Raw genomic sequence first — 27,228 nt, 5'->3', positions numbered from 1 at the left:
TTGCATAAATCTTCACATCTTTAGGCCACGACCACAGCCCAGTAGAACAAACTGCTGCCAGTTACAAAAGAGGAAAATACTGAACAAACTGGGAGGTTCAAGAGAGGAAAAGCTGGTTCAGAGAAGACAGATTTAGTGTAAAAATAAATGTCATTTTTGCAGGAGGGAGGGTGGAATGGAGGAAGACAGTGCCAGGTGCTCCTACTGGCGCACTTTCCCTGGGACGTAATTCCTATCAATAGTCTCCTCTTGCAGGAACATATGTAAGCAGCGCTCGTTCTGTGCCAGTGGGTGTCCAGCAATTCTGGAAGAAAATCAGATGTGGAGGTTAGCACAGCTGCCTCCAAGACCCCCACACCTCTGACGTGTCAGGAGGGAGTCAGGCAGCCAGCTCAGCACACCTGCACCGCGCTCAGCCCAAGGTCACGCATGGCTCTGCAACAGGACCTGTAAGAGGTGCTTGAGCACAGGCTGTTCCTTCCAGGCCGTGCCCTGAACCAACAGTACCATGCTGGTGGGTCCCTGCAGCACAGCTGTTCTGCTAATACTCACTATGCTCTCAGGAGAGAGCACAAAGCACAGCCCCCACTCAGGGCAGGACTTGCTCCAGTTCCAGTTTCATTCCGTGGCTGCAGGTGCCACCCTCCAGCACTGGCACCTGCCAGAAGCAGGTCAAGACTCAAGACTCTCTCACAGCCAGCCCACGGCCAGCAAGAGCTAAAAAGGCAGCACACAGCAAAGCCAGGACATGAAACTTACTTGTTAATAAACTGTTCTAGGCCCTGTCTCCGCTCCTCGATGAAGGACTCCTCAAAGATGCCTTCATCTCCTCGGAAGGGAAGCTGTCGTTTCAAAGCTTTTCCAGGCAGCGGTGGCACTACAATCTGAAAGCACAGCATCACCCCATGAGCACAGCAGACACCAGACATCCTTTGCTCTTTGATGCTCATCTCCAGTGCCATCACATGGACAGAGCAGAAGGTGCCCACTGTCAGAGACTGGCTAAGTTTCATGTCTCAAAACATTTTAGGATGTTTGGCAAACGCTGGTGTGCATGTTTGGTGGGAGGGGCAGATCAGGGCTTGTGAAGGGCTCCACCCCTCAGCCCAGAGCTAACATCCCAGGCCGGGCAGAGCTGTTCATCAATCACACACTTAGGGTGGTGCTAACCCAGCCCCTGAGTGGCCAGAAGCTCCACCTTGGGAGGCGGCCATGAAAGCCCAGGGGCTTAAAAGCTCCCATGAGGGGCTTGTCAGGCCCCTGCATTCTCCTGGAGTTTCCATCTCACCCATGCTGGAACCCTAGAAGTTGGTAGCTATGTGTGTTTTTCTGTACCTTTTCTGTTTTTCTCTCTCTTTTCCTTCTAATCATCTTTTCACAGAAGTTTTCTGGGTAACGTAGCAACTTAAGGTTTTAAAGGTTTCTAAGTTAAGCAGGATAACATTATGCTAAGTTAATAGTAATTTAATGCTAAGTAATGTTATAATAAGTGTTTTATAAGTGTATTTACTCCTTTGCCAAAATTCCTTATTTTTGCCAGTAAACTTTTGTGCATTTGTGACCTCTTGAGAATATCTGGTTGGCATTTCTCCTTGTACCAAACTAGAGAAAAGGAATCTCAGTTTAACCCCTAGATTTAAGTATCTGGGGTGCAACATCCACCACCACAGCCCCACTTCTGGGAATCTCAAGATTATTGCTGCAACTGTTCCCACATCCTGGCTTAAGGAATAGGGAGGACTGAGCCAGGCCTCACCTTACTGTCTCGTTCCAGCTCATTCTTCAGCCACTCAAAGTCGCTGTATCGTCTCCTCACACATGACTCCTTCAATTTGAAGATGGGGAGGTTTGTCTGTAATGAAGCAAAGCAGTTTATTTGCAAGTTGCTCTGGAAGCCACATAAGCAACTGAAACCTAAAGATGCAATGAGAAAATCAAACCTCCTGAGGATGCATGATGGGAACAATCAACTTCCTTATTCAGGACAGCACAAACACCAAAATCCTTCAGATTCAAGCAAGCCAGTCTATTTAGTGCCAGCCATTCCCTCTCCCTTGAGTGACTATTTCTGGAACATGCCTCCTTCCCAGGGGCATACACTGGGACTAGTGCTGACAATATGACTGTCAGGAGAATAATATTTTTTTCACCCAAGTTTACTCCATTTTGAAGTAATCTACAAGAGAGTTTTGCAGCAGCCTGCAGAGCAAAAGAACATCTGGCCTGACAGTGGCATCTCCATGGAAGAACTAACTGAGGAAATCTTGCCCCAGCAACTGTTCAAGGCTAGACCTTATCTACAGTCTTCTCCTTAAACAGAGCAACCACCCTAACAGGCTTTTCATGCCCATCTTGTCACTGGAGAACCGTGCAGCAATTCCTCACCTTTCTCCCCTGCCACTGGAGTCCAACAAATGACAGCTGCATTACCTTTACCCCATCAACACTGTCTGAATCATTCCAGGAACTGAGGTAACAAAACCTTCATATGGGCAGCATTTAGATATTACTGCAAGACAATTAACTGTGCTCTTGAGTCTATGAAATAAACCCAGCTGTTTTCAGAGCATCTCTGCTTGTTTCAGTGGGACTAAGAGGTTCCCATTGCCACCTGCAGGCTGACGGGAGTCAAGCACCAGAGCAGGAAAAAGCAAACACCAATTCTTCTGAAAGGCAGAGGAGATTGAGCAGTTAAACCATGCTGTAAGCAAAAGTTAAACCAGAACCACAACACATGCTAAAGGGACTTTGTATTAGGGGAAGCTCAGTTTTACTCTGCCCATCTATCAGCCGCAGAGCTGTGAAGGGGTCCCCAGTTCAGCTCGTTTAAGGCCGAATGAAGAGAAGCCTGCTATGCACACTCCTAGGCCACGGGCTCTCGGTAGAGCAGCCCCACGTTACTGCCACCCAGCTCTCCTCCCCTGCCTGAGATAAGCAGCTCCGTGCAGCCGTGCCCTGCTCAGCAGCCACCCAGCGGGGCTCCGGAGCTGCTGAGGCAGCAGCTCGCTGTCCGTGCGCGCAGCAGCCCCCGCTGGATGCCGGGCGAGCCCATCAGCTCTGACCTTGAGCCCCGCAGGCTCGCCCCAGCCCGGGGCTTCGCCTCCTCCGTCCCCGCTGCTCCACAGCGGCACCGCTCCGGCCCTACCCGGCCGCCGTCCCGAGCGCTGCCGTGTCCCGAGCGCTGCCGCCCCTCCCCGGGCCGCACACCCGCGCACCGGGCAGCCCAGCCCCGCAGGCCCGACCGGGGCCGCACCCGCATGCGGAGCTCGTAGCTGGTGTATCTGGCGCGGCCCATGCCCACGGTCTGCGGGTTGAAGATGTCGATCTCGAGGAAGTTGCTGGGCGGCCCGTACGCGTCCGTGAGGTCCTGCGGCTTCGCGTTCAGGCGCCGGGTGTCCGCCACCGCCGCCTCCGACATGGTGGTGGTGCCGCCGCCCCGCCCGGTCCGCCCCGCCCGCTACCGCAGCCCGCCCCGCCCGCGCATAGCTGCACGGAGCCCGCCCGCCGCCTACATAAACCCGCAGCTATCCAGGGTTCGGGGCCCCTCAGCCGCCACCCCACCCGCACATCGCAGCACGGTGCCCGCACAGCGCCTGCATAACGCGGTAGTTATCCAGGGTTCGGGGCCGCTTAACCACGGCCGTGATAGCGCCGCCGTGCGGCCGCCCCCTGCATAAACGCAGCGGGTATTCAGCCCGCGGGGCTGGCTAGGCCGGCCCTGGAACCTGCATGGCAGGCTTGCTCCCGGCGTTGCTCCGCGTCCCCTGAGCTGTTCCGGCCAGGCCCCCGCGGGACAGGGCAGAGCCCGAAGCTGAAGCGGCCGCGCTGAGCGCCCGGCTGGAAACCGGAGCGCGGGGCTAAAAAACGTGCAGAGGGACTGCGCCATACAGCGTCTGGAGTGTTGCCAGCCCCGGACGCTGTACAGCGTAGGGAACGCGAGGCCCTGGAACATGGTTGCCGCGATTCTGACGGGCAGATCGGGACGCAGACCCATAACGCCTTACGCCAGGGAGTGTCCCGGAAATAGGCTCCCATCCGTGACGGGATGGCGGAGGCAGCAGCACTCTCAGGCCAACGCGGAGTGCCGCGGCACACTCTGAGGCGGGCGGAGGAGCTACGGCCGCCTCGGAGCTGCTGCCATCACGCCACTGTCAGCTCTCTGCCACCGTGGCGGGACTAGGCCCGCACTGAGCCTGGCAGGTTATGTAAGCGTAGCCCGCCGCGATGCCCGCTGGGAGCTGTAGTCACATCAACGCACCGCCTGCCACGCTCACCCGTAGCGGGACACGCCCCGCCCTCCGCCGCAGGGGGCGCTGGGTACTGTAGTCCACCGTCCGTGCATGGCTGCCTGTTAACTCCCCGGCGGGACTACCGCTCCCGGCGTGCCCCGCGTGCGCAGGCGCGGGGAGCAGCGCCGCTCCTTGGTAAACAGAGCGGCGCGGCGGCGGCGGCGGCAGCGGGCCCGGGGCGCACAAAGGGGTGGCGGGCCCGGCACTCCCGGCGGGGCTGAGGCGGCGCCCATGGCGGAGCCGGCTGGGGCCGCGGCGTCGCCGGACATCGACCCTGACTTTGAGCCGCAGAGCCGCCCGCGCTCCTGCACCTGGCCGTTGCCGCGGCCCGAGGCGGAGACGGGCGGCGCGGCCGGCGCGGCGGAGGAGGGCGCGGGCGGCGCGGCGGCGGGGCCCGGCCGGGCCGAGGGGGCGCGGGCGGGCGGTGCGGTGGCGCGGAAGGGCGGCTCCCGGCGCAATGCCTGGGGCAGCCAGTCCTACGCCGAGCTCATCAGCCAGGCTATCGAGAGCGCCCCCGAGAAGCGGCTCACGCTGGCGCAGATCTACGAGTGGATGGTGCGCTCCGTCCCCTACTTCAAGGACAAGGGTGACAGCAACAGCTCCGCCGGCTGGAAGGTACGTAACGGGAGGACCGGCCTCGTGTGCCGGGGCCGGGCCGGGCGAGGAGCGGCTGCGGAGGCGCCTCCCCGGTGCCCCGGCCCGCCCCGCCGCCCGCTCCGTGCTCACCTGTTGCTGCTGCTGGGCTGCACTGGGGGCACTACGGCGCCTGGGCTGAAAGCTCCGCTGAAAGCTCCGGGGTCTCAGACCGAGCCCAAGCATCGGCTGTGCACCGGGAGCAGCTGCTGGGGCTGGTTGTGGCATGACCCTACGAGGCTCCTCTTTGCGTTTAGAAACTTTTCCAGCAGAGAAAGGACACATTTAACAGGCTGTGTCCGAGTTTCTGTGCAGGGTAAAGCCTCGCCTGGAGGCTTTTTAATCTCAAGGCCGCAGTTCTCTGTCACGTGGTTGTTAAAGCTCGGTATAAATAACTGTGCCATAGCAAGCGTGCTTGGCTTTCGAGGAGGGCTCTTGAAAAAGCGTCTTGTTTCCAGGAACGTGATGGGGGCCTCTGCTGGAGTTTGGAAAAGGGAAAGCAATAATTTGCTTTAAAGGCTCAGCAGTGTCTTGTCTCATTCTGGAAATAGGTGTGTGCAGGGCTCTGTTAAGAGAGCTCCAGACTGTTTCAGTTCTGCCTGTGGCGACCTTGTGCTCCCTTATCTTTAGTCTAAAGAGTTCCAGCAAAGAGAAAGGGAAATGTGAGAGCTGGCTTGCAAAATAGCCCCTCAGCCTGTCCTGATGTATCAGAGCGGATGCCATGGAGACTGGACTCTGAAGAGTGTGATCTGTTGCTCTCTCACCACAGACTGGAATTACACTCTTGTTTGCAGTATTTATTAGCAGTTCATCCATGCTGCAGTTCTGCAGGAGGTTCAGCCAGCACGGTTTGGGGCTTTGGGCTTCCGTGACTCCAGCCACGTGTTCCAGTTGTCTGACTGAGCAGTAGGTGAGGACAGAGAGTTAATTTCAGACAGCAAATAAATAAATAAACATCAGTTTCTGGTAGGTTGGCTTTCAGCTGGCTCAGCTCTCTGAAGTGGCACACCACGTGGTGGTGTGAGTGCAAACATTTGCTCGAGAGGGTAGAAACACGGTGAGAGGGATGCAGCTGTCACAGCTTGGGCCGGCACGCGTCAATACAAAACTTTTCACCTTTCCATTTATCACTCATTGACAGTTCCTAGAGAGTGCATCTGGTTTAACTAATATGAATTGTTCTCTGTTACTTGTATGTGTAGGTTGGGTTCTGTATACTACATTCTGATTTGGGACAGTGCTTGGGTTTTGGTGTTTTTAGTGGAAGATAGTTCTTGTTTCCTCAGGCTAGGGCTGCTCTCCTGGTCCTGCTGCTCTACATGCAGTCATGTTAATTTAACAGAACTGGTGCATTTTCTTGTCAGGAATATGTCTGAGTATCTGTTGGGCAGTAGTGCCTGAGATTAAAGCTAATTGTGCTTTCTCAAATGCTCCCAGGTACTGTGGTGAAGGTAGAATACAGTGGGATGTCCTGCTGGACTGGCTGCTGGAATAAGTACACTTCTGGCTTAATCCACTATGGCTGTTCTTTTGTTATATCCATTCACGTATAATGGGACCATCAGCCATTGGTGTTACTCTGTGTTTTAATAATGTGTCACTTTTGTGACATGTAGCAGTAGATTTAAATTCCAGAATTTCACTTTGAGAATTTATGCATACACAAGAGTGAGATTCCTGGTCAGATGCTGTTGTAGCTTTCCTGTAATTGACTTTTTAGTGTGGTTTTTCAGCCTGGGAACAGGATAATTCTGGCTTTAGAAGGAGTAGAAAAAGAAACTTTTTGCCAAGAAGGATGAGGGCAGGCAGAACAACAACAACTGTGGTAGGAATCAGCCTGTCTTATGATTAGGGCAGTTTAAAGCTCTTGATTTAACCAGCAAACAGAAAATCATGATAGAAATACAGTACATTTTCTTTCCTGCTCAATCACAAAATCCTGTTGGCAGAGCTTGGCAGGATGTGTGACCATGGAACTTACTTTTAGTATTTCTTTCTGTTAACTCACAGTTACGTGGGTTTGCAAGAAGTTTGTTTGTTTTACTGACCTTAGTCTGTTTGCAGTCAGATCCCGTAAGTGAAGGGAGGTCAGACATTTACAGTGTTACAGACGGGGACTGAGTCAAGTCAGTTCAATTTGACTTTAGTGGACTTGGAGCAAAATTAATTCGTGCATATTTAAGACAAACTGGATAAACAAAAGATGTATCTTCACTTGAGGAATGGACCTGTCTCGTTTTTTTGTTGTTGTTGTTTAATTCTTGTTATTTTTAGAGCTGTGAAGCTCTGTTTGCATGTTTTGGGGGTTTTTAATCTGTAAAGTAAAGGAAAAACTTCTTGAGTTGTCTTAGTGATTTCTCAGTTTTGACGTGAATGATTTTACATAAAGGAAATAAATGTGAAGCTGCTGTTAAAGGTAGCTGTAGCATTTTGATGCCTGTTAAGATGGTGGTACAGCTCTAAAGCTCTGGCATTTCTATCTCATTTGGACAGAGCCAAACCGATAATACACTTTGTTTTTATATAGTGCAGTTTAACAGAGAATTTAGATTAAGTAATTAAAAACAATATGTCTTTAAAAACTCTTAATCTACTTTAGTTAATATAAACTCCATAAACTCGTTGTTGTTTCATAATTAATTTAGGCTGTCCTGCTCCACTACACAATTGGGGGAAGTGCAGCTGTTGCCGCTGCCAGGGTGTGACCTCCATGAATTCCGGAAGGATCTGTGTTTTCGAGGAAGATGGAGTTGGCTGCTCCTGAAGTGCTTCAAACACCTTGTAAAGGACACATTTGCAGTGTGGGCAGCCTGTCCTTTCCCTGCAGGAGTTCAGCTGAAGTTAAGAATTAACCAGCCTGCAAGGCACAAGTGTCCTTGTAGGGGGTGTTTGGGGATTCCTCATAATCCTTCCCTGGGTGCTCTGCAGGGTACTCTGGGTATCCATGGGTAAGAGGGTCATTCCTTTTGGTTTTGAGATTACTTGCAAGGGGAAGGTTGAGGGTTTGGGGTAAAGTGCAAAAACCCTGTAGAGAATGCACTGGTTGTTACATCCATGTGTACAAGCAAATTTGGCACAGTGAGGAACAAGAAGGACTCATCTTTCTTAGTGAAACAAATTGTGTACTCTCCCCAAGCTCTTGTCTTTTCCTTTGTAGGAACAGAATAAACTTTAAAGCCATCCTCTTCACCCTCCAAAAGTATGTCACTGAAACAAAAATCAGATGTCACCTATGTATCTATGTATGCAACACAAAGAACAAATTATTCTGCACTATTACACTAATTATGGGCAGCTGATGTCACACCTCTGCATCCTGGTGCTCCCTATTTATTTCAAATGTGTGCATGGATATTCACAACATATGTACAGTATGTGTGTGTGTGTGTATATGCAACAGCTCAAGGAGCTGTATTACGAATTAAAAATTACCAAGTGTTCTGTTTGTCTAAAACAGATCTCTTAATCTTTGTTAAAGTGGGCAGCATTTCCTGAAAAGCCTTCCATTCCAGCCTTGTAGTTGATATTAAATGTTGACCAGCTGGATCAGGAGACCTGGCTGAGGGCTCAGTCACAGTCAGTCACTTCACTGGTTTTCAGTGCTGGCCCTGACAGTGCCCAGGCTCTCCCAGAGCTGTGGCTGTCTGATCTCCTGGCAGAGCATGTGCAGAGCTCCCTCAGGTTGGAGCAACTGCTCGTCCTGTGGCCCTCTGAAGCTCTTCCATGAAAGAGAATAGGCCAGCAGACAAAAGGAACCCTGTCCATCTTCTGGACTATTTCTGCTGTGCTGCAGCTGGTAGATTCTGCCAGGCTGTCTTTATGCCTTGCAAATAAATTCCAGTTCAGTAGATACAAAATCATGTGAACACTAGTTTTGGCAAAGTCGAAAAGTTTATTGTTGGTGTGCTGACTATCAGTCAGACGACTTTTTTGGTTTTTTCTGAAGTCAGATCTGCAAATAAGCAATAAGTTCCTAAAATAGGCACATTTGCTGTTTTTTTATAGCTGCTGGTATGTCCCTGTATCCTTTAAGATTATTTATTTTTGCTCAGATTTTTCAAAACCTTAGGTTCTTAACTTGAACTACTAAGGGGCCAAATCATTATCAGGAGAATCTGCTTTAATTTCACTAAGAAACCCTTTACCTGAACAGGAACATCTGGTGGCAGTGCTGGGCTTACTTTGACTTTTGGTAATGGTAATTGCACGATAATAGGATTACAGAATGGGTTGGGTTGGAGGAGACCTTGAAGATCATCTCATTCTATGGGATGCCTTCTAACAGACCAGGTTTGCTTCAAGCCACATCCAGCCTGGCCCTGGACACTTCAAGGATGGGGCAGCCTGTGCCAGGGCCTCACCACCCTCACTGGGAAGAATTGCTTAATATCCAGTCTAAAACTGCTCTCAAGTTTGAAGCCATTCACCCTTGTCCTATCACTCCTTGTAAACAATTCCTCTCCTGATTCCTTGTAGCCCCCCTTTATTTACTGAAAGGCTGCAGTGGTTTCAGAAGACATTCAGAATATTTCCCTGTGTTTCCTCACTGAGCCAAAACTGAATGGATGTCATAAACCAAAAGGATACATAAAACTTCAACTCAGCATCTTGGCTCTGAGCAAAGTGTAATTCTGCCCAACCTTCAGCCTGGTGCAGGTTTGTGCATAGGTGAGGCACAGGGTGGAGTCTGGGGGTGTCTGTGCTGCACAGAGCCACTGACCTCAGTCTGTGAAGAAAGGCTGCTTTCTGTGACTGTGCTGAGAAAGCCTGTAGTGTTTATTCCTAAATGCCTGAAAGGACACAATTCCCATTAAATCTTCTGACACTAAAAATGAGGAAATATTCTAAACTGAATTGGAATATTGATGTCATTGCTGTAGTCACGATACATCATTTAAGTCCACCTGCTCTTGTATGGTTTTGTAGGTGCTGCTCTCTATTAGTTTTGGTTTATTTTGGTTTCTTGGAAGTTGCTGCCTTGCAAAGGGGAGGGAGGGTCTGGCTGTTTGAATCCTGTGTAGCTGAGGGTGGGTGGAAGCTGCTGGACTTTTGCCATTACCTCATGGTCTGTTAGTGATGTGCTTAGTGCTGGCTGCAGGGCGATGTTCCCTGTCCCAGCTGCTGGCAGCCCAACTGGCTTTCCTTAAAGCAGGGGGAAAATGAAAAACAACCTAAATGAGGCTTGTTCAGATGCCATACTGAGGAGTCAGTGATGGAAGCCTAGTGAATACAAGTGGATGTTGTCCATTATCTATCTCTTAACAGGGTATTTTACCTTTTAATCCCAGTAGTCCTTAAATGGTCTGTGTGGGTGAGGTGGGAGGAAGGCAGCTGGGCATGGCAAGGTGTAGTGGGTGAGAGAGTGGCTGAGTGCTGGGTGTGGAAAATGAGGCTGGTGGCAGTACACAGAAGTAGGACAGTAGGGCACATGTGGGGTCACCAGGTGTCCTGTATTCCAGGTGGAAGAAAACTGATGAGTACTCAGCTGTGAAGAGGGCCAACCATCAGTGTAGCAACATACACTTAACCCTGCTTAAAGTGACACTAACAGGCCCTTCTTGTTGTAATGCACTGAAGCAGCATGAAATATGAGAAATTTATTTTTAATTTGAAGCCTTGTTGAGCGTGGTTGTTCCCCTCAAAAGTTGGGAAAAGCTCATTTTTTGGTGAAAATTCATCTACTTCATGCAATGCCAGTTAAATTACTTGAAGATTTTTTTGCTACTCTTCCCTGCTCCTTGCCATTTTTTTCTGGAAAGCTGCTGTGCTGAATGATTATTCCTTGCAGCACAGCTCAGTTTTCCAGGCAGTTCTCAGAGGAGGCTGTTCCTGGGCTGCTGGTATTACTTGTTCCAACAAGTTTCTTCTGCTCTATCTAATCCTAAACAGCTTCTGTTGTGTATGCCTGCCTGTCTTGTAAATCGCCCAGTCTTTGCTTTTTAGAGAGCTGTGATCTTCTTCTTCTGGCCTCCCACTGAAAGATTACAGAAAGGAAAATGTTCTTCCTAAGATAGAGATCCCTGTCTGCTGAGCTTGACGTCTGTGCTCATGTGTGCCTTCTGGAAGGGGATTGCTGGGGAAGTGTTTCAGCTCCCTGGCTCTGGAGCACTTGTTTACTTGCTGGTGCAAATCTCTACAAGGAACTTTTTCCTGAAGCCTTTGGAGCCAAGTGGCTGAGACAGGCACTGGCAAATACAGCAGGCAGAGTGTTCTCCCCTTGCAGCCTCCCAAGAATGCCATGGCAAATGATAATTCAGCACAATTATAGGCCTGGCACTGGAACATGGCCCTGCACTGGGATGAGACCAAGTTCTTTGTATGCCTCCAAGGCAGTGAGAGTGTATTACAGGCAGCTGCAGTGATTGCATGTATTTTCTTTCTTTTTTTTTTCTTTTTTTTTTTCCTTCTGTCACTCATCCTTTAGAGAGACTTTTTGTTAAGAAATCTGATCCTCTGTGGTTTGTAGTTTAAACTACATGATGTTTCCTGGGAGAATGGCCAGGAAAGGAAGGAAACCACTGTGTCTCCTGGAAGGGTAGCTGCTCTGTCTTGTCTTTCTGAGTTTAGCTTGTGCTTGGCTCTGAGTGCTCTGCTAGCCCAGGCTGTGCACCATTGCTGCAGGGATCAGCTCTGCTGGGCAGGGCACAAGAGCCTTCTTCTGCTCCTGTAAACTTCAGTTTTATGGTAGGGAACCTCAGTTGTACCTACAAAGCTGTACAGTCCCCTGGAAAGGTTGTCAGTGGCCTTTAGTCTGTATTCATTTCAGCTGAGCATTTTCCATGGTATCTGTGGCAGTTGCCCATGAGGCTGACTGGGCAGGGCAGTGGCTTGGTTGTGCTACCAGCTCCTGTGGTAATTCCCTGATGTGAGACCAAAGCAGTGTTTGGTGCTGGGCAGGATCCACAGCAGCCCCGATGTTGCTGCAGGGGCAGGCCTGTTTTGATGGTGACAAGTGTTGCTGTCCTTTAACTGTGGCCAGGAGATTTTATCAAAGAAGAAGGCCTAATGTTCTGGTAACTAAGATTTAGGGAATAGTTTGCATAAGCTCCTAGCCACACTTCTGTGGCTAGTCCATATATCCTAGTTTGAAGACACAGTGGTTATGACCCACCTGTGTACACCCTTCAGTGTACAAGTTTGTCTCTAGCCAAACTTGATTTTTTTGCATACTATCTGTCCTTGATTTCAGACTGGTTTTGTCTGAATGTGGTTTGCAGGAATCATCTTTGATCTATGATGGATTTAGAGACACAGGCTGGCATTTTTTTAATGGCAATGCTTATTGTGCAGTCATAAGTACCACTGTAAGATACCTAAATAAATAACAATATCCTTCCCTGAGTAGGGGCTGAAGATGTTCCTAAGGATTTGAAGGATTCCTGCCTGCACCTCTTCCTTCAGGTCACGCTTCTCTATGATCAAAGAGTTGCAGAGTCAAGACCTGGTGTGTTTTGCAGATGCTTAAACCAACTGGGAGCCTCCCACGCTGCTGAAATTGAGCATCTAAAAAGTTAATGTCATCTGTGTGTTCCTGGTGTGGGTTGCTTAACATCGAGAAAGGAAATATGTCAGGGTTGCCCGGGTGACTGAACTCTGTCATTTCCTCTTCTGTCAGGTCTGACTTGCAGGTCTGTGATTATTTTACCATCATTGATCTGTCCCTGGCTCTCTCAGTGAGATTGGAGGGTGCCCTCCATGTGTTGGGTCTATTGAATCACTAGCAGGTGCATTCAGGCTGCTGGGTGTGTGGGTTCAGTGGAGTTTGGGACACTCTGGGCTCCAGCCAGCAGCCTTGCAGCCAAGCTGGGTCCTGCAGGTGAGTTAGGGCTCAGGGCTCTGTGCTGCAGTGCTGAGCTGCCTCCCACAGTGTGCAGGAGAGCTGCCAAGTGATAACTTAGGCCCTGCACTTTAGATAACAGTTAACCCTGTTGAAAGAAATGTTCTGGTTTTTTTCCTCTGCCTCCAACTACACGTTCTGTTCTCTTCAGTTTTCGGTGCTTGACCCCCACGGTGAGGTAGTTCAAAGAACAGAGATAAAAGGGGCAGGAAAAGTGGTTTCCAAGGAAGGATAAGGCTGCTTTTCAGTTTGGTTTGCTCTCTGAACTGCTTATAGCGTCACAGATGCTTGTGTTACGGAAGGATGAGAGCTTGAAGATGAGGAAGGAAGGAGTGGTACAGCAATTATTTGTTTCTACAGCTTTGCCATTATGTCAGTTCAGCAGTAACATGTAAAATCACTTTGGGAGTGTTTTACAAAAGGTACCAGGCTTCATTGTGCTCATGTGAATTCTATTCTTGTTCCAAGATGTCTCATTTCAAGCTGCTTTTCAGCCAAAAATTAGCTACACAAATTGTCTCTTATGATACTCAAGATGCCATCATGAGTTCCCAGGCTACTTTCAGGAGAATAAATGAAGAATTAGTGACAACTTAGTGGTTCTTATTGCTGCAGCAGTGTGCATTCAAAGTTTTGCACATTTACCTGGGAAAAGGGATGGGATTCTTTGGAAATGAAAGCAGCAGCCTTGCAGGAAACAGTGCACAGTCTGAATTGCTTGTTTCAACACTTGAAGGAAAGGAAAGCTTTGTTTAGAGAAGATCCAGGCAGGACTGTTGTACAGCTATTACTGTGAACAGCTCAAGTAATAAAACTGTGTGAGGGCATTGACTGACACATGTTCCATCAGGCTCTGGCTCTGCAGTCACTCTCCAATTAAGAACATGTGTATTCTTTGATACCAGTTGCAGCAAGCAGCCAGTCTTCTCCAAATCCTCAACAGCCAAAGGTTAAAATGAAAGCTAAGCCAGGATGATTCTCAGATCTCCTTCAATCTCCATAAAATCTTTCCACTTTGCCTGTATTGTTAATATATCTGCGTCTCCTTTTTTCTAGGACAGTACTTTTGGTGAGGTGGCCAAAATTAGCATGGGGAGGACTTTTCCGAGAGGAAAAGGGTGGGGAGAGGGAAAGCAGCAGACAGGAAAGAACTGTGTTGAGAGTTGGTGGAAAAAGATAATTTGTTCAGAATTAAAGAGAGTATGCATGAAAACTGAAGGTTGTTATATAACTTAGTTAATATGAAAAAAATGTTGTGCTTGGACCCCTGTTGTGTTTCCAATGCTGCACCTTTTAATCATTTGTAATTTGGCCATCTGAAGAAATTAAGTGCAGATATCAAATAAATTCCTAGGCCTCAAGGGGAGTTTATGGAGGATCTGTTCAAACAATGAGATGTTGCTTCCTGATTCTAAAATTCTGGGGAGTTTATCAGCTGCAGGATGAAAATTGAGTTTGATGATGGTATGCAGACATGTTAGCTTGCAGTTTTCAGCAAAGCTAAAGCAAAAGGAGGGAGCTGGGAGAGGCAAGGAATGTGTGTCTTACCCAGCAGAAAGATGGGAGAGGCTAAAACTGGCATGTACTGTGTGGGAGTGCAGTATCCACTGAACATCTTACCCTGTCAGGAACATGCACCAAGGAAAGCACACAGCCTCCTTGCAGAGGGAGCCTGCCTGTCTCCAGGATTCTAGGACTCTTCTTGAAGTTTCTCTCCCATTTCTCCAGTTTTGGGGTGATGTTAATGGATGCACTGCACAGAAGTGCTTTGCCATTTCTCTTCACCCAGTCTGTTTTATTTACTGTTATGCTCTGCTTGACTCTGACTGAAAACTGGCCATATAAACGTTAAAAAAATTAGCCAGGTTTATGCTGGGTAAAGGGGCTGACAAAAGGGTGAGAACAGCAATAGCTCAAATTCAGGTAGGCTCATGTTGAAATTGCAGGTTGTATTTTAGAACTTGTTTTCTTGCTCTGTGACATGCCTAATTTTTTGCAGATTCTGTATGGTCTTTAAAGTTCCTTTGTGTTAGTATTTTGCTAGCTGAAAGCTGCTAGTTGTCATGGTAGCTTCACCCTTGATATTGCAGTGAAACATGGCACTGCTTGCTATTGCTGCAAAGCATGTTCAGACAGAAATAGCAGGTTTTTATGGATAGCTTATAACTTTCTTCTCTGCATACTGCCTGAATGTGTTTAAGCTTGTGAAGTTTCTAGGTGGGAGGTGTGTCAGTTGTCAGGTCCTCACATTTTGTGGGTTTTATTTCTTTTTTTTTCAGAACTCCATTCGACATAACCTGTCCCTGCACAGCAAGTTTATTAAAGTCCATAATGAAGCCACAGGGAAGAGCTCTTGGTGGATGCTCAATCCTGAGGGTGGCAAAAGTGGAAAAGCACCAAGGAGAAGAGCTGCCTCCATGGACAACAGCAGCAAACTTGCAAAAGTCAGAGGTAAAGCATCCAGGAAGAAACCTCCTCTCCAGTCTGCTCCAGAATCCTCTGCTGACAGTCCTGGCTCCCAGTTTCCTAAGTGGCCTGGGAGCCCGTCCTCGAGAAGCACCGAGGACTCTGATGTGTGGAACACCTTCCGGCCTCGAACCAGTTCCAATGCAAGCACCATCAGTGCCAGGCTTTCTCCTATCCTGACAGAGCAGGATGACCTCCACGATGAAGAGCTGCTTCCTTCTCTCGTGTACTCCAGTGCATCCAGCAATGTTCCACCAACTGTGACCGAGGAGCTCGAGCTCATCGATGGCTTAAATTTGATGTCTCCCAGCTCATCTGTGCTGTCCACCCAGCAATCTGCTTCCAGTGGTCAGATCCAGAGAGATTCCAGCTTTTCTTTGCAGAGCCCAAATGCAGCTGGTCAGACTTTTGGCAACTCCCTGTTTAACCCTGTTGATATTTCACTGCAAAGTTCTGTCAGCCATTTCTCTGCCCCTCAGACCTTGGAAGCTCTTCTGACACCCAGCTCTCCTCCTCCAAGGGATGTTATGATGACTCAGGTGGATCCAGTTCTCCCACAGACTGGTAACAGGATGAGCAGCCGAACTCTTCTGCTTCTGGGTGGACAAGCTGCCCAGAGTAAGATGAGCTCAGGCAATCCACGAGGAAAGCCTGCAGAGCAGCAGGCAGAACCAGTCGGTGCCAGTGTTTTGCCATCAACGCTTCCCATAGTGACATCTCCTCAAAACACTGCCAGCATCACCAATTTGAAGGCTCCAGTTTCTGCAACAGCTGCCCAGTCAGTCCAGCTGGGCAGTCCAGTGCTCCTTTCATCTGCCAGCCCTGCTCCCTTGGGATTGAACCAGGACAGGCTCCCCACTGACCTGGACATTGACATGTACATGGAGAACCTTGAATGTGATATGGATTACATAATCAACAGTGAACTCATGGATGGAGGACTGGACTTTAATTTTGAACCTATTCTGCCTACTCCCAGCTATCCCAGCACCTCACAGGCCTCCAACCATACCTGGGTACCAAGTTAACTTCAGGAGCACAAAAAGGTAGGTGTAGTTATGTAAAATGCTACCAACAACCCTGTCTAGGATGGTTCCTTTGCCCAGCTCTGCAGCAGTTAAAGGAACCTCTTTGAAAGCATAGTAAAAAGCTTTTGGAAGGCTCATGTTCCCTTTTAGGAGAAGAAAAAGCTGTTTAAAGGTAGGTGGATTTAGCTTACGTACCAGGTAGTCAGCTCCTTTATGAAATTGAATAATCTGAATGAAACTCCTGTTGTCTCCTGTCACCCAAGATGACTCCATCACAGGACATCAGGCAGTGCCTACAGCTGTACAGTTGACATGAGAGCATGTGCTGATTCCATAAATAAAGACATCCACCAGTACATACAGAATGGTTGAACTGAGCCAAGCACACACTGTGTTTCTACCCAGGTTATTATTATCCCTGCAGAATTCTCTAGGATGTGTAGTACAAAGCATGTCCATGTCATGGCTGTCTGCTTTGGTCTGTGTGTAGCTGTTCACAGTCACCCTTATCACACCTCCTGCCCTGCCCTTACCTGGGGTAGTGTCTGGAAAGTCAGGTAAGTTGGCTCACCAGCATTAACTACTCAATTGCTTCCCATTATTAGAATAGGAAACAGGAGTCTGCAGTGTGCATGGAGGTGGAAGGAAGAAGGATGTGTTAGTGCTGTCCCATGTACTGCAAAGCTGCCTCTTCAGCAATTTGTCATATTTGCACAAATTGTGTCAGTTTTGCAAATAGTGTATATGACAGCAAGACTTTAAAGTATCTTCTTTTTTGAGGCAGTGACACCCTGACTTGAAACACTTAAAGCAGAGGCAGTGGAAGAATTAGGGAACTGGAGCTGAAGGCCTGCTTCACACTGGGAACTTAGCTGATGGAAAGTGGATAGGCTGGAGCATAGGCTGGATATTGGTTGGAAAGTGGAAGCCTTGCCAAGAATATTTCCTTTTTAGGAGGCAGATGTGGTATTTGTTAGTGTTGCAAATTCAGCTGCTAATACTGTCCAGCTGAGCAGGCAGAAGTGAGGGCAAACTGCAGATACTGTGTCATTCTGGGAAGCCCTTGAGCTTCAAAATCATGAGAACAGAAATTATCATCTTCTTGGCCTTAATACTCTTTCCTAGGCACCTGAGTCACTTGGAGGTGGTTTGGACCAGGTGACCTCTGTCAGTGCAGCCATTCTCTACAAGTGTCTTGGGTCCAGACAGAGTAAAGTGCTGTCCTTTGAGCTGGTGTTACTTAAACTGTTTGAAGATATTGATGCATGACTATATATTGCGATTTTAAACACAATTTAACTCCTCCTTATTCCAAGTCACATCCCACTGCTTAGGATGTCATTTCTTGGTAGTGTTCTTCTGTTTGTACCTAACCGATCTCTTTATTGTAGGGAGAGGAGGATCAGTCAAGCTTTTCTGTATTCTTATGGGACTTTTTATAGTGATGTGTGTTAACTGTGCTGAATTACTGAGTGTCTTAATTTAAAGATCTTATCTTCAGGTGAAATACAGAAACTCAGTTTCAATTTCAAATTTTGGTTTTGAAATTGGGTTGACAAACTGTGGGTATCCTTCTGTGTTAGGACAGTTTGCAAGTTAGTGGCAGAGGCTGTGGCTTTTTGAGCAGTGTTTCCATTGGATATTGTTCTGAGCTTTTGTGTTGATTTTGTTTGTTTGCTAAGGTTTGCTTTTTTGTTTTTATGCCATGCTAGCACAGGCCATTATATTTGTGGACTTTTCAGGGATGAAATATTTTTCACAGAAGTGTTTTCAAAACATGTGCAGGCTGTCCTGCACTCCTGGGTCAGGTAGACAAGGCCTCTCTTTAAAGCATACCAGGTATAGATTATTTTTTAAGAGTGTAAAGCAGAGAAGCTGAGGAATTATTTATCCAAGGGTAGGGTCTAGTAGTGTTGAAAATGTGGATATAATGAAGTGCTTAAGAGTGAGAACAGGAGCTCTTAAAGCATGATTATGTTCTTGCTCCATTTTATATTCTATGTGAATTGCTTAATCAAAACAGAGGAGCTAGTGATGTTAAAACCCTTGGATTTTCTTTGTTCCACACATGATACTTTCTGGGAAATGTTTTGGGCATGAAGGAGTGAGATCTGGAGCAAGTTCTGAGCCCCCATTGTGTTTGGGCAGAAAGCGTAGCTCCCACGTGCTCTGGTCACAGCCCTGCTGCCCCAGGAGGAGAGGCCACACCCTGCCAGTGTGCTTTGCTTCGAGCCTTTTATTCTGTCCTTAGATTTTGTTTGCCTTTTGCAAAGCTTTTCTGTTTTGCCTGTATCCTGGAGTCCATGGAGTGGGATGAGGGGGAGCTTTTTCCCCAAAGGAGAGCAAGTATTGTGCAAAAGGCTGCCCAGACAGAGAGGTGAATCAGGTTTCTAGCAAAGGGAGAGCAGGGCACGTGTGGAGAGAAATAGGAATGTTCGTGGGAAAAAAGGCAGAATGTTTTCTCAACGAGTTACAAAACCAAGTGAGCTGCAGACATCAGTGTCTGTGAGGAGGCCAAGACTGTCAGTTGTCCCTTACTGCAGTGAGTTCCTAGGATCCCAGGGAAAGCTATGTATTGCTCTGGTGTGGCAGGCATTTTTCCTTTCATATCCTTTCTATTATGCTGCTTTTCTCAGTGTTTAATTCACATTGGCAAAAGCTATTCTTAAGTAATCACTAACATAAAGCTGGTCTGGGTAGTTCCTGTGGGCCTAACTCATGGCCTTCTGGGTCAGTTATGGGTATAACGCTGAGCAAAACCTGTTTATCAGTTAATCACAGTGATCACATTCTGATTTGAGCAGCCAGAATGAAAGGGAACTGGGGAAATATTTATCTTTGTAGACAAGAGGATATCTTTAGGAAAGAGTACTTAGTCTTATCTGCAGCACTTAGGAAGATAGGAGCTAGTTGGTGTTACCCTTGGTGCTCAAAGCTCCCATGATTTTATCCTCTTCTTGCACATTAAATGTCAGAGAGCTTGTCCACAGCTTCACCAGGAGTCTGTTTGAACCCTGCCTGTGTTTCTTTGCATGGACATTAGAGATCAAACATTGAAACTTGGTCTCTACCCAGCCCTGATGCAGCACCCACAAACTGAGCTATTAGCCACAGAGGAAGACAGCATAGAAATACAACTGCCTTTTTTGTGAAGTGCTATAGCTTTTGTCTCATTGGTGAGTGTAGAATCCATTTAGTCTTGTGGTGGATATTAGTTAATTATTTTTACTTATTCATTTAGACTCCCTGTGGCTTCAGAGTCTGGAGAACTCTTTCTTATCCCTTGCCCAGTTTGGTCTGGATTCATGCTTTTCTTGCTCTGTCGAATTCCCTTTGCTCCAAACATTGGATTTTTGTCTGACAGAACATAAATAAATAAAACCCTCATAAACTTTCAATTTCCCAAAGCAGCCCATTGCTCTGGCTTCTGTTTTAACTTACTGTCTTTTCTTGTTCAGGGCTGATTCCCTTTTGTAGTTTTTGGGGGTTTTTTTCCTTTTCACAGGTTTATTTCATGCACCCTGTTACTGAATGCAGCTGCTGGGATGCCCTACATTTATCTTGCTGTTTTGCCTTTCAAAGTGGATCATATACCTGCAGTGGTGGTTTTATGTCAGTGTCCTAAGTCAGCTTAGACTTATTCCAAGGCTTGTTTCAATGAGTTGTGACAGCTTTATTGAGGTGAGGCAGAAGACCTGAGAAGAGATCTTCAGACTTTTGGGGGACTGAGATATCTGAAAATGTTTAATTATTTGGAAGTAGAGACAGGATTTCTCTAAGTGGGTGAGCATAAACAGTTTATGTGTGATCTTTAAAAGTCTCTTTTACAGTCTTTTCCCTACCAATTGATATTTGTGGTTGTTTAAGTAATTTTCCACTTTCCTGCAATGCCTCTAGTGTTAGCCAAGTCCTTCTTTAAACTTCCTTATCTTGCAGAGCCTTGTTGGTGCTGTCAGCTTACAGGAGGAATACTTACTGCTGACCTTTCTGTCTCAGTCATACTCTGAAGCTTGGAGCTGAGCAATTGCATCCTCCACTTGACTCTCTGTTGATCTCTGTTTCTTGTGGTCTGTTTGTTCTGTAGAGGCAGATTGGTAGTAATTAACTCCTTATCTGTGCATCCAGGATTCCCACTGAAGAGGAGCTCTAACCAGTCACTCTTATTTTTCTTCTTCCTAGTGTCCTTCAGGTTTTGAACATTGGGTTCTGACTTCACTTCCCACCCCAGCAGAGAAGAGAATGGAGCATGTTGGATTCAGTTTCCCTGCACACCATGCCTTGGGCAGAAAGGGCTGCCCATCTGGGAAGAAGGGGCAACCTGCATCTGGCTGCAACAGGAAGAGTTTAAAAATAATAATCCTGTTATGTGCCATGGCTCTTCCCACAAACCTGACCCTGCCTTGGACCACCTGGAGAAACCCATGTCCAAAGAGGAGCCCTGGTAAAAACCTGGGCCAGAAGCCTCCGTGCCAGGCAATAGTGTTTTCCTGTGTGATGAGTTGGGTTTGCTGGAGGAATCTCTCACTGGCTGTTCCTCTCTCTGCTCCAGCAGAAAGTCTCCCAGTGCCTCGGACTGGTGGAGGGCTGGCTCTGCTCTCACTTGGCTTGCCTCATGGGGCAAAGTAGTTGGACTTTGTGATTAAGCCACCAGATGTGTACTTGGTATCCCACAGAGGAATTGGTGGGAGCTTGTTGGTAGAAGGCCTGTGGGATAAGGGTGTGCTGTTTCAGGGGGTGCTTTCAGTGTGCCCATCACTGGAGCATCCATCATTGTTCTGCAGGGAAGGGTGGTTCTCGTGGTGTAGAAGGCTTCCAGCTGTCCCCCTGGGTGGAACAGGAGGACACTGAGTTTTTCACTGTGCCAACTGAGCCCCATTGAATCAGAAGCACGTTTTGAGAAGTCCCTATGCTGTTCTCAGCACTTTCCTGATACACCAGGCTGCTGTAAAATAAGCACAGGTGCTAGTAGCTGCTTTCTGGGACATAAAAAACATTGTTTTGGGTTTGTTTTTGATCTGTCTTGCTACAGCAGCAAAATGGAAAGCCTGGGTGTGGCCTTAACAGAGCCCTGGTTGCTTTTCAGAAGGGCATTTTCTATAGATGAAATATTTTTTTACTAATCTGGGAACTTTCTACAGTGAACATGAAGCCAATGTAATGTGTGTCCCTATTATGCATCTCTCTGTCTGAGAAGGCAACAGTGACAGACTCTTTTTCAGAGCTGTATTAGGAGCAAACACATCTGATGTTTGATGATGTATATGATTGAGGGGAAGAAATTGGCAGGTCCCCGTGGTTTCAAACCACTGTGGGAAGAGTTGTACATTATTGTAATCTATATGTAAAAGTAGGTGCAAATTACATAGAAGCTTTTCTAAACCTTTTTAAATATATATTATATATTTTAATTGAAAAACGAGATTATTGGATAAAAAAGAAACAAAACAAATTTGCTGCATCTGTCCCCTTCATACCTGATAACACTACAGTATGGGAGGGGGCAGCCTAAGGCATTTTGGGCCAAGAAGCTGAAAATGATGTTGGAAAAGTGGGAAGGACACAGCATTGTGACTGGAGAATGGCTGCTCTCCCCAGAGGAGGCAGAAGGAAGGTGCCTGGCAGGGCTTTCAGCCACAGCTGCTCAGGCTGGGCATTCCTGCCGAGCCAAAGGCACAATGGAGGGGATGTTAATCATTAACAGCGCTGTTCTCAGCTAATTCCTGAGTAGCTGCCTGCAGCTGATCCACAGGACACATTCCCTGGTCTGCTGAGGAGATGGTGTGGACTGGATTGTGCCATATCTGCTGACACTCTGCATGGCCCTTACCGAGGGCATGGTCAGTTGGGTTTGGTAGCTCACTTTGCTTTCTGAGGGGTTTTGTTTTCTTGCTGAAGCTTCTGCTACTGCTGGGGAGCTTGAAGCCTGTAGGCTCACCCTCAGGGGTCCACCTGGGATCCTGCTCTGTTTCCATATTTTTGCAGAACAGAAATTAGGGGTCAAAAGATAAATTCAGAGCATTAATGGCATGTTCCTATCACTGTTTTGGTGTTTGCAGTGACAGGATCTGTGGGAGACATGATGCTTTCATGGTATTCTAGTGGACTTGATCTGGCAGAAAGATTCTCCAGTCCTTTTTGAAGGTGGCTTCAGTTCAGAAAGTTTGTATTATGCAGTGCAATGAGCCACAAGGTTTCACCAGCTTGTCTGCTCTGTTTTCATTTTAATCTGAGTGGAGATTGGAGATGGAGTGATTGCCTGGTTCCCTCCAACAAGGAGTCTTCAAAAGTCTTATCTACAGTATGCTATGCCATCAAAGCCTTGAATAGTTTGATAACCTTTGTTTTGAAGGCTGCCTTCTTGGCAGACCTCCCAATGTTTCAGATTTGCCCACAATCTACATGTCTGGCCACATCTCATTGTAACAAATAAACAAAAAGGCAGTTCCTAAGCTGGGATCCCAGAATTTGTGCACTTGAGGCATGGATGAACATTCTCACTGGAGTTAGTTCATTACACAAGTGGATAGATGCCCTTTCACAACACTTGATGGCATGTGCCACACATGAGAATCAGCCACTCTGAGCTCAGTGAGCAGACTGGAGAGATTTATGTTGTTTGGCGCAGAATATGCTGCCTTGTTAGCTTGGGTCCTGAAGGAAACTTGATCCATGATGTACAGAGCAGGTTGAATGGCTGCTCAGGATTCATAGCCATGTATCAAAGGACAAGACACCAGTAAGTGTGGTCGTGTTAAATGTGAGTCTCTTGGCTCATTTTCCATGAAAATGGAACCCAAAGCAATAGAAAAGGCAGTATTAATTGCCAGTGCTTCAGACCACCTGTGGGCTGTTTCAGGCTGGGTTGGTCTGTGGGAAAGAGGTGCTGTCTTCAGGCTGTTACAGCGTGTCCCTTAACTGTGACAGCCCTGGGAGCTGGCCTGATCCCTGTCTGCAGAGAGCCTGGCCCTGAGCTCCCAGGTACCACCCCAGGGAGATTGTGGCATAACCTCAGCTGGTTCATGTCCTTGAGCTGATCCTGCTGCAGGAGGTGTAACCCCAGGATTCATCATGGTTACTGCTCTGGTGTGAGTTCAGACAAGACCCTTTGAGTAAGGAATACAGCACATACCTATTTTTCTCCCATATTCCCCTGGCCATACTGGTGGAGATAACACTGGAGATAGGGGCACCTGTGGCTGGAGTCCTGCTGTACCAGGGTCCTGGCAGTGACATTTCTGCCTTGTAGCAGTCTGTACAGATGATTTGTGTGTCCTCAACACAGCAGGAGCTGTCAGTGGTTGAAGAAGCTTGAGAGTGCCCCAGTGCTGAGAATGGTGTTCAGAAGACTTGTGGAGTGCTCAATAAACCATGAATGTAATGCTGCAGGCTCAAGCAAGCAATTTAACTTCTTTTTTGTATGTTTAGCAGGATACAGAGGGGAGGGATGCAGAGAATTTGGGAGTTCTACAGACACTTCATTTTCATGAACCTTGAGCTGTTTTAGCCTGAGATGCTTCCTCATAGGACATAGGAGACTGAAGTTCCTAAACTGCTGCTTGCAGACAGGCTGTACCTGGCAGGGGGTTGCTCAATACTTGTCCAGTTTTTTGTATTCTTGCCCAAAGCATTTGCTACTTGCTGCTGCTGGAGCCCAGGTCATGTCTTGGTGGCTCTTCATGCTGCATTAGCACCACAGGCCCCATACTTTGGGTTAGTTTTTGCTCTAATGAAGGATTGGGGATTTTGAGAGCAGCTGTGAGTGGGGTGAGAAGAGAAGGGGCCAGTGACATGGGGACTGGTGCTCCTGGGTAGGTGCGTGAGGGGGGCGGGCAGGGGACTCTTGGCACAAAGCATTCCTTTATGCTGTGTTCCTTGTCCTCCCTGAGGTCAGGCAACAAATTTCTCCATCTTCTGAGGATCAAATGCCATCTTACACAGCATTGAAGCCACCATGCAGCTCAGGGCCACTACAGATTCAGGTAACCAAACCCATAGAGCTTAGTAGGAGGCAGACTTGTTGCTTTTATTTACACTTGGGTTTAGCAGATTGCTTGAACTTTCTTTATAATTTAAGCATATTTTACTTCCAAGCATGTACTTCCAGCTTCATGTGAGAGCTTGGAAAATTGGAAGCTTCTGGGAGCCCTTAATTTTCCTTGCTGGTGTGTCTAAAATCATGTCATCCCTATCCTGTGCTGCTTTAAAAACAGCAGTCAGATCATCCTGATGAGAGGAATGAAGCATTCCAGAGCCTGGGTGTATTCATAAACAAGAGTCATAATAGAAGCAAGTAGCACTAATCAGCTTTTCCAAAAGAAATGCCTAGAAAGCTTTTATGTAGATAAGAATTTGTTAATTTTCTTACTTAGCTGCTTATTTATAGCCACATTCAAATGCTTCAGGGCTAGCCTTGCTCCAGGATTGAGTAACCTGTGTCTGGTGCCATAGGTAGGAGTGCCTTGGGAGTGGTGTCCTGGACTGTCACCAAAATGTGAAAGTTTGGATCCATTATTAAAAAAACAAAAAACAAACCCAAAGCAAATCAATCAACTTTGGGACATGAGCATGAACAGGGAATAGCTTAGGGCTTGCCTCAGTTGCATGTGTAATGAAAAACATGTTCTAATTAATGTGGGGAAAAGCAAGAGGTGACTTCTGAAGCCTAAAAGATGTGTCTGTGTGAAGACTTGGAGCATGAGCTAACCCATCACCACACTCACCTGACCTTCAGGAAAGGGATCCCCTCTCTTCACTAGCCTGTGTGTCTTTGCCTGCACCTGATGTGTCTGTAGCTGATGGAGAGCAGTATCTGATGGAACCAAAATCACTCCTGATGCTGTGGTGTACAGCAGGGAGAAGAGGCAGCAGAGGCTGAAGGTGTAAGAGCTGACAGTGTTGCATTTATGGTTCTTTGGCTGAGGCATTGTTATGGTGTGTGGTAGAAGGGGATGTTCTGGGACACAGAACCAGAGCCCTGGTTGCTTTTCAGAAGGGCAGTGGTGTGGGACTGGTGGTGTGGGGTTCCCCAGGGTGTCCTGAGAGGTTTGGCTCAGTGGAAGATAAGTTACTTGTCCTGAAAGCAGCCACCTTATACAGCACTGGGGTGGTTCTGTGAAATGGTGCTTCCAGCACAGTGGAGTCTTCACCTGGTGCAATCCCAGGAAAGGTTTCTGCATTGCTAGCACAGATGTCTGCTGCACACAGGGCACCACTACCTGACACGCTTTCCACCACATCCCCTGTGCACTCTTCCACCCATTTCTCACAATAATTTTTTTTTAAATAAACCTCTGCTTTTGTTTGCTCTCTGTAGCAGTGTAACTTCTGAACCATTACAGGCTTTGTTACCATCTGTGCTAGCAAGACTGTAGAATGTGCTAGACTAGGGGGGAATGTTTGAAAAATAAAAACCTGTAATCCTCTGCTCTGTGTCTCATCCAGTTTGTTCTGTTCTCATGGCAAGGGCCAGCTATTTCTCCTTGCCCTTGTCTTCTTTCCCCTGCCATCCTCACCTGCTGGGGTCCCCCTCAGTGGAATGCCCCTTAGCTGGCCAGAGGTAGAAGGGTTGTAGTGTGACACCCACAGAGTGTCTGCTGTGCCCTGCAGTGTGTGGAGCCCCTTGTTACAACTTGCTGGCAGTGCATGGGGATCCGTGGGGTGCCAAGCCCTGAAACCGACCCTGGGGAGTTGTAAATCCTGCAGGACTAGTCTAGAGTTGTTTCAGTCCCTTCATTTCTTGCCTTTCTAGACCTCAGTGCTAAAGGTGACTCTGTTTTGTATAACTGCATTCAGATATCTTTGTGTGTCAGCAGCGGTGGTGGCAGGTAAAGGGATGAGGGAGAAACAAGGGAAGGAGTGTAGACTAAGGATTCCACTGGCCAGGTTAGACACACAGAGGGAAAGCTGGGCATGTTCTAACGCTGCTGAGGGTAAAGACTCATTTGTGAAATTGCACAATATGTGTACAATGAGAAAACTTTAATTCAAAGCCTTGGATAACCAGAATATTATTTTTGAATCCTATTCCTCTCTACAGTTAATGCAAATAACTAAATAACTCTAAGGAGCTGTTAAGGGTCCTGCTTCAAGATTTAACCCACTTTACAAAAATGGGGATTTAGGAGGAGATCCTTAGGGGAACTCTCAGCCCCTCATCTGTTCCTTGGGTACTTAGGGCTTCTTGCAGGCACATTATGATGGGTGCTCTTGGAGACACAAAATGCCCAAGATTTTGCAGTTTGGATCAAAGTGAATGTGTTCAAAACTTGCCTCACAACAGTGAGGCAAGTTTACCTCTTCGAGCATTGGCCTGTGCCATTTAAGCATTGCCAAGGAGAATAAAATGGGACCTGAATGCCTTGTCTCAGGGTTGCTTTCGATGAGTGTGACACTGTCTTTAGTAGCCACCAAGAGTCCTGCTGTGTTCTGTCATTTCAGTGCATTGTGTTTGCACCTTTTTTGCAGTCTTGGACACCTCGTAGCTCTCCCAGCTTGTCCCCATAAGTGTTTTGGCCTGTGGGTAGTTGTCTGCAGAACAGCAGTACATGAAGCCAGTGCAAAAAGAGCTTTTCTGCTCAGCTGGGTTTCTGGCCACAGTCCTGCTTTGCCTCCAGCCCCTGCTGGTTGATGAATACCTGTGTGCCACCAGGGATGGGCCCACGTGTGGAGGCCCATCAGTGGGAAAGGCTCTGCCCTCTGCATGTCTCCTTTGTGGTGGTGTGTGAGCAAGGAGGGCTGGGGCACAGGGAGATGGTGGGTGCACACTGCCTTCTCCTGAGCTGTTATTTCCCCTTCAGAGCTGTGTAAGAGCAGCAGCCAGAGCCCTGACTCTGACTGGGTGGGTTGTAGGAGCTGTGGCAGTGCCATTGCTGCAGTGGCACTTGGTGTTGTCCATGGGCTAGGACACCATTTCTCCCACCATGCAGCTTGGGTATGGCTCAGCTGTTACAAAAGCAGTCCTGGCTGCACCTGCCAG

The 27,228-nt window shown here is 47.7% G+C and overlaps 2 protein-coding genes across 3 annotated transcripts; one reads left to right on the top strand and one right to left on the bottom strand.

Annotated features, from left to right (window-relative positions):
- SNX12 (sorting nexin 12) lies at positions 1 to 5,196 on the bottom strand. Of its 2 annotated transcripts, none has more exons than XM_058814158.1 (4): positions 5,016 to 5,196; positions 1,757 to 1,852; positions 760 to 884; positions 1 to 304 (listed from the first exon to the last, which is right to left on the bottom strand). In XM_058814158.1, exons 1-4 carry the CDS (start codon positions 5,148 to 5,150, stop codon positions 202 to 204), a joined length of 459 nt encoding a protein of 152 aa, XP_058670141.1. In that variant the 5' UTR covers positions 5,151 to 5,196; the 3' UTR covers positions 1 to 201. The 2 variants fall into 2 exon arrangements, with proteins under 2 accessions (XP_058670141.1, XP_058670142.1); XM_058814159.1 differs by lacking the exon at positions 5,016 to 5,196 and adding an exon at positions 3,254 to 3,446.
- On the top strand, positions 4,521 to 25,678 carry FOXO4 (forkhead box O4). Its single transcript, XM_058814157.1, has 3 exons — positions 4,521 to 4,904; positions 15,039 to 16,271; positions 20,433 to 25,678. The coding sequence occupies exons 1-2, from the start codon at positions 4,521 to 4,523 to the stop codon at positions 16,251 to 16,253; spliced, it is 1,599 nt and encodes a 532-aa protein (XP_058670140.1). The 3' UTR covers positions 16,254 to 16,271; positions 20,433 to 25,678.
- Positions 25,679 to 27,228: the final 1,550 nt, after the last annotated feature.

This window comes from Ammospiza caudacuta, chromosome 14 (assembly GCF_027887145.1).
Source record: "Ammospiza caudacuta isolate bAmmCau1 chromosome 14, bAmmCau1.pri, whole genome shotgun sequence".
Classification (NCBI taxonomy): domain Eukaryota; kingdom Metazoa; phylum Chordata; class Aves; order Passeriformes; family Passerellidae; genus Ammospiza; species Ammospiza caudacuta.
This window is presented reverse-complemented; position numbering and strand designations above follow the sequence as displayed.